At 39.5% G+C, this 12,117-nt stretch overlaps 1 protein-coding gene across 6 annotated transcripts in view; it reads left to right on the top strand.

The window, feature by feature from the left end:
• The window catches only part of SEMA6A (semaphorin 6A), a 219,565-nt gene that overhangs the window by 107,743 nt on the left and 99,705 nt on the right, over positions 1-12,117 (top strand). For all 6 annotated transcript variants that reach the window (XM_040421665.1, XM_040421666.1, XM_040421664.1 and 3 more), the window contains exons 8-13: positions 1,399-1,518; positions 2,722-2,810; positions 6,358-6,575; positions 8,840-8,971; positions 9,705-9,860; positions 11,251-11,427. In XM_040421665.1, coding sequence (XP_040277599.1) covers positions 1,399-1,518; positions 2,722-2,810; positions 6,358-6,575; positions 8,840-8,971; positions 9,705-9,860; positions 11,251-11,427 — 892 coding nt within the window. The remainder of the gene's footprint in view (positions 1-1,398; positions 1,519-2,721; positions 2,811-6,357; positions 6,576-8,839; positions 8,972-9,704; positions 9,861-11,250; positions 11,428-12,117) is intronic.

The following is a 12,117-nucleotide window of genomic DNA, read 5'->3' as shown; positions in this document are numbered from 1 at the left end:
AGTTTTACGTCGAGCTGTACATTTTTTCCCTAATACTTCAACCTCATAAACTTTTGTAAACAAGCAAATGTAATGTAGAACTTTGTGAGCAGTCATGTGCATGTATAATTTAAATTGAAGCCTAGCTAATATGAGAATTTAGTCCATTAGCTCAGTACAAATGACATTTGAGTATTCATTGTAATGTATTTGAGCACAGAGGCGACACTATAATATCAAGCATACACCAGAGAGTAGTGTGAGCATAGAGGAAAGAACTAGTCATGGGTTCCTCTTCATAACTGCTGCATACCAACTCCCCATGGTCCATAGCTAAAATTGGAGATTGGACTTTTCTATTTCTAGAACAGGAATTTAATTTATTGGTTGTTCAAAGGGACTATATAAATAAAGTTGTCAGTAAATTTTGTAGTCCACAAGATGCTGTGCAATGTCTGACATTCAGAAAATACTGTACACAGGACATCCTCCGTTCCTTTTTTCAGCTTGTTGTGCCAGTTCCCAACACAGGAGAAGGCACCAGAATGTCTTGCATCTCCATAGAAGTCTATGACAACCTGGGTGGTAGACTTTCCTGGCTGTATTTTGTTATATTCTGTCCTAGGAATAACCTGGATTACAGATGAACAAAATCGCTCACCCAATTCGCATTTCACCAATTTGATAAATTATCAGGCAAATGCCATTTTTTACTATATAAGCATCGTCGTCATTCATGGAAGAGCTACATGTGAACAAACTCATAAATCCTTGCAGCCATGATCTTTGAGATCACATTTGACGGACTGAATTGAGACTAGTTAGGCCTCTTATATGAAAACTATGTCTGAGAAAAAAATCCACCTAATTGTCCATAGTGACCTTCATAATCCAGCTTTTTTTTTTTTACTAAAATTCACTGGATGAATGAACTCTTGGGTCTTAATTAGTTATTATAATGATTGGACATTTCAGTATGTCCTGTGTTATCGTCAAAAAAATATCTTTACTTGAAGAACCAGAAACACCCTTTAAAGGGAACCTGTCAGAAGAACAATGGGGCACATTTATTAAGACCAGCATTTTAGACGCTGGTCTTAATAAACCCTATATCTGGCAGTGGATTCGCCGAAGTTATGAAGAGGTGCAGGCCTCTACATAACTTTGGCGCATCTAGTGCCGATTCTAAATGTAAGACAGCTTCCTTGCTGTCTTACATTTAAACCATTTTCTATACCTAAACCAAGTCAGAGATTCTGCCGCACCATGGCGTGAGACAGAATGTGCGCCAGATCATAAATGACCCTCAATGTCTTGTCCCTTGAACAAAGTTTCATTAGTCTGCTGTGCTGCATTATATGAATTCATGTAAAATTGAGCCTGTGGCATATATATTTCAATTCATCTTTTCTTTTCAAGATGGAAAGCTTTATTCTGCAACTGTGACTGACTTCCTTGCGATTGATGCCGTCATTTACCGGAGTCTAGGAGACAGCCCAACTTTGCGCACTGTGAAATATGATTCCAAATGGTTGAAAGGTTAGTAGCATTTATATACCATTCATCCTTAGGGGAGGTACTGGCTGTCCTTAAAGGGGTTATCCAATACTATAAACTGCCCCCCATATGCCGGGCCCTTCACAGGGAATATACTTACCTGGGTCCCCACTCCCTGCGCCGCTCCTGGTCCCCGCACTGCCGCTGCAGCTTCTACCCATGCGCGGATGAAAACATCCGGTGTCGGGAGCAACCAATGGCAGGCGGGGACAGGGACAAGCCTCCCTATCATCACTCGTGATGCTAGGGAGGCTCGTCCCCGTTCCCGTCTGTCATTGGCTGCTCCCCCCAAGACCGGATGTTTTCATTGGTGCACAGGGAAAAGCAGCATCAGCGGTGCAGGGACCAGGAGCAGTGTAGAGAGCGGGGTAAGTATATTCCCTGTGAGGGGCCCGGCATATGGGGGGGCAGTTTATAGTATTGGATAACCCCTTTAAGAAGACCAGCTGTGTATGGAGACTTGGTGGCAATGCTCCATGGCAAAATAATATGCAAAGAGGTGTCTACCACAGAAAGAGATCCTGGAAATGGTTTCCTATAAGTCAACATCTGATTTTTTAACAAGCCTTGGAACATGAGAAAGGAAAATAGGCAAAACATATATCCATGTAATATGGAAGGATTACAGCATGGCATTCAGAATTCTGTCACATGCCCCTTAGCAACAGTCTGCATACTGTAATTTTACAAAAATGTAACGTCCTAAGAAGGGGAAATCTTGCAGTCTGAAGGAATCTTAAATTGTAATTTGTGAAAAGAAAAGCACATTCCTCCTAAAAAGGAACTCTATACAATAATAATGGAGATTTATATACCAAATGGAATCTGTTTGGGGTTGGATTCACATGGCCAAATTATGACCACATTGTGGTTTTCATATTATGGCTGCACTATGTCGACTCAGAGTTCTACTGAACCTATTGATGCTCTAAATTCTTTTCCATAGAACCAAGTGAGATCCTGGTGTTACATCCTTGATTCAGACACTGGGTGTGTTATGACCATAATAATACACATGCTTTCAATCACCATTATTCTGACTGCCATTAGTAGGTGTCATCCAGCATCTGTCACCATTGTGTATGACATATTTGTCACAGAAAGTCATAAAAAGCTGCTATACAGATATATAACAATGACATAGGAAATGTTTCCTGGCCTTATATCCACCTTGTCTGTTTTCAGAGCCATACTTTGTACATGCCGTGGATTATGGAGACCTTATCTACTTTTTCTATCGTGAAATTGCAGTTGAATACAACAGCATGGGAAAGGTAGGGCAAGAAATGGACGTAAATTACCTGTGCAACTGCTCTTAAGTCATCCCAGCAATAAGAGACCTTGCAACGAGAACCATTAATCACCATGACAAGGCCACCTTTTGGGAAGATTGCATTGCAGATCTTGAAACTTTATAATGTCTTTCAAGTGTAGTACTCTTATGTAGGATATTACTGCTTGAGGGAAATAGCATGCACTGAAACTCCACCGTACTAGAAACTAGATATGTGGCTAAGCTACTGTCCTTCACAAATGATAGGTTCTACATTTAATTTTCATTATAGAAATTTAATTATAGTTAGTAATACATAGTGTGCTGTATCTGGATATTTTTAACTCTCAAATGTATGGACACATGTCAGACAATCATTTTTATTCAAGCACCTTGTGATATCCAAGCACCTTGTGATATATTTATTAAAGTCATGGAATGCATATTTAATTAAGATTGCAGCCTTTCGTTATATGGATCCATTATTTTATTGAAGTTTCGAAGGCTGTAATTCAGGCCAGTATAGAGAGAAAAATGTCTACTCTAGTGGTTATGTTGTTATCCGTTTTGCCATGGTTTCAGACAACCATGTGTGGATTGCTTCCATTTTATTATGCAGCTGGATGCAATCTGTTCCTATCTGTATCAGTCAATTTATTTTGGGTAGAAGCTAACCCTAGCTTTCTTCATTCAGGAATCCAGAAATATGCTTTCCACTGCTATTTCACTTCAGGGGCTAAGATCAGAAGGCAGAGGGAGCCGCATCCCTCTGCCTTACCTCACAGATGCCACGATCGGTGTTGATCGCGGCATCTGAGGAGTTAAATGATAGGGTTCAGTGGGATCGCAATTCCCCGTCATTGCTGCCGGGTGTCTGCTGTATGATACAACTGGCACCCGCTGCGTATGGAACGGGCTCACTGCAGCAGTCCACTCCGTACATTCCCTCAGCCACCATGATGTACAGGTATACCTTATTTATAGCGACTCTTGGCACCCACACCGACCGTGCTTTTTCAAGAGGCCATGACACTCAGGCTTCAGTTTTCGTGTGTCAGTGATGCCACATTCATTGGTCACATGGCCAAGGTGCAGCTCAGTCCCATTCAAGTGAATGGACCTGGGCTGCAATAACAAGCACAGCCAAGAAACATTGTACGCGGCTGTGCTTGGTATGCTGGAAGTAGCCCACAGAACTCACCAGAGCACTTCAGACTTCAGGAAGCTGATTGAAGGAGGTGCTGGGGGTCTGCCCCCACTGATCAGATATTGATGATTTATCCTGAGGATATTCCATCAGTATCAACATCCCAGACAACCCATTTATTGGCCATTTGAAAGCTGTGCAAGGAACTACAGGGACTTACTGGCCATAGACCCAATAGCCCTACTCACAGCCACCAGCCATGTACATAACTATCTGATTCTCTCCAATGCACCCGGCCAGTGGCCTCAAGTGCCCTCCTGAATTCAACTGTATCTCCACTTTTTTTTTCTTTTTCTTCCCCAGGGTCGCTTTAAATTCCTAGTCCGCCCCTGCCTTCCACCTGGTGATTTTAAAAATTGAAGCATATAACTTGTCCAGTTTGAGTCAGAGACAGGGATCGCCCAGAGCTCTGCACTGTAACACTGCCGCTCTTGACCATTTCTGATTGCCTGTTATAATATTCATATAAGCCAGAAACAGTATATTGTGGTGACATTTCACAAAGTAGAGTCTCATAGTAAGTCAAAGAGACATCCTGGTAATTTATCTTTAAATTTTAGGACAAGTAGTAAAAAATTTTCATAAAATAAAGATAATTTATAAAATAAATAATAATGATAAAAGTATGGTAGGATGGCTGCAGTAGTGTATGCCGGACAGTTGTAGAAATTTCACCGAGTTATTTCTATTTAAGAACTGTCTGGAGCGAGAATATATAACCAAGACACAGTGACCAGAAGGAGCAGTGGAATATGATCTCCTGTCACTTCATGTTTCCACTCTACAGTACACTTACTTATCAGCCCATATTTCTTTACAACATATGCTGACATCAAACAAATATGGAGCTGGAAATAAAATTGAAGTCAGACGTTAAAAAAAAAAAAATCAAAAATAAACTTGCTTTTTTAAGCTATGATGTCAGATGCTAATGGGATATCTGATGACTTTCTGGTTTCTGGAGGTTGCTTTTCTGTTAAATGCCATATGGATGTGTAGAAATAAAAGAAAAGAAGTGTGTGACTACAGCGAGGCATTCATTTTCCAGTTGGTTAAATTCAGAATGGTACCAGTATACATATAACTTCCTGCAGGGTAAATGACCAGGAGCCTTGCTCTCTTATCAAGGGATTCTCTTTGTCAGAGGGCTATGGATTTTAATTCATGGCTGTGAGTGGCCCTACAAATTTCAGCTTGCACTATTAGAACATATTGCACAATAAAGTTCAGAATCAGCTTTAAAAATAATTGCATAATAATAATAATAATTTCAACCACAAATCAGTAATATAGAAAGTAAAATTAGATTTTTAGTCTTTTCATGATTACATGTGCCAATAGGTCCTTGGATAGGGGGTTCACTTTTAAATTGGCCTTCCCTTTCTTCCATATAGGTGATATGATATTATACAGGACTATCTCCTGTCCACAGGTATTGCAGTTTTGACTGTTACCTGCAGGGATGATAAAGGAAGAAGTACAAACCAGTCCCTTTCGGTCCTTTTATGGCATGAAACAGAATCAGAAGAATCCCCAATTTAATTTTGTTATGGTGCTCATTCCCCTCCTTGAACTTGCTAAAACCCTTACAAACAGAAAAATGTTTCGAATCAAACCCAGGGCCCCAAAAAGTGTAACCAGTCAATAAAAATGGAGGCAGAAAGGCTAAATGGCAGTCTCTGATTGAATTTCTATTCAATGGAGTCAGCTTGTGTTTGGTTAGTATGTAGAGAGCAGAGATAGCACATTTGTATAGATCCTCTGACACATATTGTGGGGAATCTGTAGCGCTTGAAACGATTAGTAAAACAAGCTTCTAAATTCATAAGTGCAAATGCTAATTCCGCATAATCTTTAATTAAACCAAAACAAAATACTATTCGGATGACTTCAGTGATTGAAATATCATTGAGACTCTCCGCTTATTAAAACCGTATGAGATGGCAGAAGCTGAAAAGGAAAGATTTGTTGGAGGTCATGGAAAAAAACAGTTACTGAAGATCTTCTAAACCTTCTAGAGGGTAGAGATTGGGAGAAGCATCCAGCTTTCTGAGTAATCTGCTCTGTACAAGCAGAATGTGCTTTTGTCTGTGGAAATGGAAAGCTAAGCAGTCTTTCTAGAAATTAATTTATATATTGCAGACATCTGATCTTTTAGGGGATTTATTGCACTGCTTTAAATGGCACATTCTTATCTTTTACAGCACATGCTTCCAACGCAGAATTTTTGCCTTTGGTGGCTATTTTTTTCTCCGGAGGATCATATACTGCAGCTATTGTATCCTATTACACATCCTGGCATTTTCTGACACTGTTGCTGAAATATTGTTTTGCTCTGTAGGTGGTATTTCCAAGAGTTGCCCAGGTCTGCAAGAATGACATGGGAGGCTCTCAGAGGGTGCTTGAGAAACAGTGGACTTCGTTTCTTAAAGCTCGATTGAATTGCTCTGTTCCTGGTGATTCCCATTTCTACTTCAACATACTGCAAGCTGTTACTGATGTGATCCATATTAATGGCCGGGATGTTGTGCTTGCTACATTCTCGACACCATACAACAGGTAATGCCGACTGTGTTGAACTCTTCTGCAAGCTTCCACTCTGAAGGAGTTTGTTTTCTGAGATCATGGTTAAAGGACTTGATTCACTTCAAGCAAATGACATTTATCATGTAGAGGAAGTTAATACATGGCACTTACTAATTTATTGTGATTGTCCATATTGTCTCCTTTGCTGGCTGGATTCATTTTACCATTACATTATACACTGCTCATTTCCATGGTTACGACCACCCTGTAATCCAGCAGTGGTGGTCATGCTTCTACATTATAGGAAAAAGCGCCAGCCTCTTTAGTCGGCAACGACCAGATGTAAATGAACTTTGGTGCTCAGTGATGGGAGGATATCTCAGAGATATAAGAAAAAGGTTCAAGGCAGAAAATAGAAAATTAAATGTTTATTAAAGCCACCATTAGTTTTCAATATTTATGGCCAACGTTTCGGTCCCTCCCGGACCTTGTTCACGGCCTACAAAACATGATATACATTTGTAAAATTAATACAAACACTATAAAACATAATAATGAAAACCAAAAGAGTAAAAAACAAAACATAAAAGACAAAAATAACAATAAATCTTATATGAACATAATCAAATTGTGTTTTGTTTTTTACTCTTTTGGTTTTCATTATTATGTTTTCTAGTTTTTGTATTCATTTTACAAATGTATATCATGTTTTGTAGGTCGTGAACAAGGTCCGGGAGGGACCGAAGCGTTCGCCATAAATATTGAAAACTAATGGTGGCTTCAATAAACATTTAATTTTCTATTTTCTATACTTGAGTCCCATGAACCTTAGCCTCTCTGGTCGGACTGTGGGAGCACACCTAGGCATGCATGTGCAGCAGCTCCCATCCTGGCTACCTAGTATGTGCAGTGGTGGTCATAACCCCTGGATATGAGCAGTGTATAATGTGATGGAAAAATGAATCAAGCCAGCAAAGGGGGCAAAATGGACAATCACAATACATTAATAAATGCCTTGTATTAACTTTCTCTACCTGATAAATGCCACTTGCTAAAGTAAGATAACCCTCTAAAGAAGAGCTATGTGAGCATTGATCCCCTTCCCCCTCGTACCATCCAGATCCATTATTAAACAGCTTATGGAAAAATCCACAATCCATTGTGATACAGACCAAAATGTTTTGCAGCCAGAACCACTAACTTTTCTACTGAAGGGGGAACTTGGTGATCCAGTATTTCTACTGTGACCCTTCATTTTTAGTTTGAAGGACATTTACTTACCAACAGCAGCAACAAACTGAATATTTGGGATGTTATGAAGACATAAGTCACAATCTGCCACAAATAATAATGTTGTACATTAAAGAGGTATTCCGGTATTTTAATAATGATGGTGTATCTGCAGGACAGATGATCAATATCTGATCGACAAGGGTCTGACACCTCACACTCCCACCAATCAGCTTTTACAGAGTAGCTTCGTAGGTGAAATGATACAGCTCCATCCATTGTGTAGTGGACAGATCTGGTAACTGCAGTGCTGCTCAAATTCACTTCAATGGGAGCGGTGCTGCTGTAAGCAGCCCTGTTCACTACACAGTAGTTGGCGCCGGAGTTATTCTGAAACAGCTGATTGGTGGGGTATGGGGTGTAAGTCAATCAAATCCTGGAATACCCCTTCAAATCATTGATGGGATCTCTATTCTTATATCTGTTGGTTTAGCATGTGGTGTGAAATAGGACACAGCAGCTATTCACAGTCCCATGCATCCTGAAAAAAAACAGAAAAAAACTAGTAAACTGGCCTTTTTTTTTTTCAGTCAAAATCTTGGGAAAGTCTTAATTGGCCGCTCTAATACTAGGCAGCATTCACTACAAGTCTAGATTGGTCTCTTTGGCACAGTAGGATTTTTTTTGTGAATTAACTCTAGAAATGTGTTGATAATGTCTACAGGCCATCACTTCAAAATAATAGGCCATAATTCTAGCAGCCCATTACCTGCTGTGCAAACCCCATGGTAGAGATGTTTTCTCAGGAGATTTCTTTCTTTTTAACTTGCCTATAATTAGGTCTTTTTTTAGACGCCATTGAGAAAAAGGCTGCTAACAGGAACTCGTCTGGCGCTACATTTGTCTGTTTTACATGGGATCGCCCTCAGTTGTCAATAGATAAGGGTCACAAGTTCAGAGCTAAGCTTTCTGTGCCAGTAAGGCCTCTATGCGGCATGTGTTTCAGGCACAAATTGTATGCATAATTGTGGAATGACTAACAAATTCTAGGAAATGTCACATTGCAGCATCCCTGGATCTGCTGTCTGCGCTTACGACATGGCTGACATCGCCAGCGTGTTTACTGGGAGATTCAAGGAACAGAAATCACCAGATTCCACTTGGACCCCAGTCCCAGATGAACGTGTTCCTAAGCCCAGGTAAAAATAGACAAGCCCTTTAATTCCTTGTAGCCCAGAAAGCTTTTTTTTATCAGATGGCTTTCATTGGTAAAGGAACGTCTCGCTGTGTGTTCCAACTTGTAAAGTTAGAAATACTCCTGCTATTTATACAGTATATTAGGGGATTGCTCCTTGTGGAGTTTTCTGAAATATATACAAAATATGTAGGTTAACTTTACACTTTAATCATATGCCATAAATTCTCAAAATTGCATCGTATAAAAAAACTATTAAACATAGTTTCTCGTTCTCATTATATTATTTGGTGATTGGCCAATGAAAGCTACAAATGGTGTATATAACAATAAATATCAAATATTGGATTTACCCATAAAACTTGACATTATGTATCATTTATTTCATAAAACGCGGAGAAAATGTTTGTTACTTGAAACATAAAACAAAACAATAAAAACGTCTCTTCTGACATTTTATTCTAATAAAAATCTAATTGCCAGTTGTGGAATATATGATAATGAGCGATCTGTCAGGATTTGACCACATTAGTATATGTCACTCCCTGAAGAATGATTGCGTCTCTTAGTTTTATATGGGTCTTGAAGCAAGAGGATTTAATTACAGCCCTGTTTATGGAATTTTTCTACAATTACAATTTGTTTTTCTTAGTAAACATCTCTTATTGAGGTTGAACTTAGGAAACCAGTGTTTGTACAATACTTTATATATATTTTCTTTCCATTTTCTCTTCCAGGCCAGGCTGCTGTGCTGGATCTGCAACAGTCGAAAGATATGCCACATCCAATGACCTGCCAGATGACACTCTTAATTTCATTAAAACGCACCCCCTTATGGATGAGGCAGTGCCCTCTATAGTAAACAAGCCATTGTTTCTGCGGACCATGGTTAGGTAAGCAGTGTCCAGTGCCTTGCAGTAAAGCACAGTGCATGCACTGATGTTCCGAAACTCGTTTCAGGTACTTTGAAGGTCTGTAAACATATCTGCTGTTCTTGGCATTTCTCCAACACAAAGTGATGAGAGCTCAGGGCAGATGCCACAAACGTCCCACGGCTGCTTTCAAGATATGAAATGTCATTTCAGCTGTGCTAAAACCAGATGTCAGTGAAGATAGAGATCAGGAGGTCCTTCATTATTAGTTTGCCTCATGAGATTTGATGGTGCTTGTTGGGGGGAATTTCATCTCCAGCATATTGCCCAATTTACTTTTTGTCCCATTACCCTCTGTCTCTTGATGAGATTTACAGATTTTTTTAAATTAATTCACTGTTTCAAATAAATCCTCCAAGGCTCATGAAACAGCTGCACAAAAACAATAATGCCACGGCTGGGAGGTATCACCATGGGTAAAGATATAGAGTTTTCTAAAACTGATTAACACAAACATTGAAAATAAACTTAATCTCTGATTTTGCTGAAAACAACTAGTTGACATCAGAGGCCTAATTTGAAGATACTAGGTCCAAGTGCAAACTCTGTAACAGTGCCCCCACCTACCATGGACTTTCTATAATACTGGTATCTTCTTATGTAGCACAAGGTCCCTGTGGGCCTTAAAAAGCTCCTGGGCCTTGTTGTGACTGCTACCTCTGCACCCTCTATAGCTACACTGCTAGGTAATATTTTTGTCTCTGTGTTGAAAGTGTTACCATTAATTCAAGTTTCAAAGTTACTAATAAAAGGCCCCTTTACATGGATCAACAATCAAGGCAAAGGTTGAGCAGCAGCATTCCTAGGAACGCTTATTCGTGATAAATGCCCCGTGAAAAATAGCAGCTGAGATCATAATCGAGCAAATGATCAACTTAATTCATCGTTTCTGGGAAGCAGGTTGTGCTGTTTAAACAGGGATATGCTGCCCATCAACAGTTATTCTCTGTTGGGACAAGTGATGCCAGTAACGATTACTTGTTTCCATACAGAGGAGGTGTATTTCAGGCCCAGATTGCAACACAATGGTCAGTTGCACCACTGCGACTTGGGAACGGAAGGCCCGTTTCATTCATCATTTTCTACTCCTGTTTTAGGTGTAGAAAGTGGTCTAAATGTAAGACAGCTAGGAAACTGGCTTACGTTTAGACTGGCGCTGGATAAGCTAAAGTTATGTAGAGGCCTGCACCTCTTCATAACTTTGTTGGATCCACAGCCGGATATAGGGGTTATTATGAACAGTTTTTAAAACGCTGGTCTTAATAAATGACCCTCGTTGTTTTTGAAAAGTTCTCATACAAAAAAAATAATCACTTAACAAGCAAAGAAATTTCTGACCATTTATTTCCAGATATCGCCTAACAAAAATTGCAGTTGACACTGCTGCAGGCCCATACCGAAATCACACAGTGGTGTTTCTGGGTTCAGAGAGGGGCGTTGTGCTCAAGTTTTTGGCAAGAACCGGATACAGTGGCTTTCTTAGTGACAGTCTCTTCTTGGAGGAGATGAATGTGTACAATACTGAAAAGTAGGTATCGGTTTGACTTTGTATATATGCTTTACTTATTTGTACTATGATGGTATAACTCTCTTAGTAAGGAGATGCATATTGACCTTGTGTCTATACTGCCTGTAATATGAAGAAGTGTGTAACCCATGTGTGAAATCAAGTGAATACAAGTCCATATGATTACAGATCTATGTAATTATGCCACTGATATCTAATGGCAATACACAGCACATCAGACCACTCAGCTTGATAATATCATATGTAAGATCAGGCAAGCTGATTACTGTACTGCTATTCCCTATGTGATGTAGGAGAGGCGTGTAGGCAATTAATCTGGCATCCCTATTAGGTGTAAGAAAAGCTTTCAACAGCCGCCTCTAAATTGATGATATGTGGGTGATATGTGTGAAGCTTATTGCTTCCCTGATAACCCAAGAATAAACTGTTTATACTTGTGAGAGCTATTTAGAGCTATCTAACACAATATAATATTCAAATGAAGAAAACATATCCAAATTGTATTAGTTATACTGAATATACTGTTCCATTTCTGTCCTATTCCATTGTATCATGTGTCATTTAGGTTGCTACATTTTGAGAGATGCTTTTTAACTATCTTTTAAAGCAGCATCCACTTGCCTAGGGCTAAATTACCACTTTGGGTGCAAAGTTGTTACTAAACCACAAACAACAGTTGTTCTTCCAGTG

Source organism: Bufo bufo, chromosome 2 (genome assembly GCF_905171765.1).
Source record: "Bufo bufo chromosome 2, aBufBuf1.1, whole genome shotgun sequence".
NCBI classification, from domain to species: Eukaryota; Metazoa; Chordata; class Amphibia; order Anura; family Bufonidae; genus Bufo; species Bufo bufo.
The sequence above is the reverse complement of the archived record's forward strand: the minus strand, read 5'-3'. Positions and strand labels throughout refer to the sequence as shown.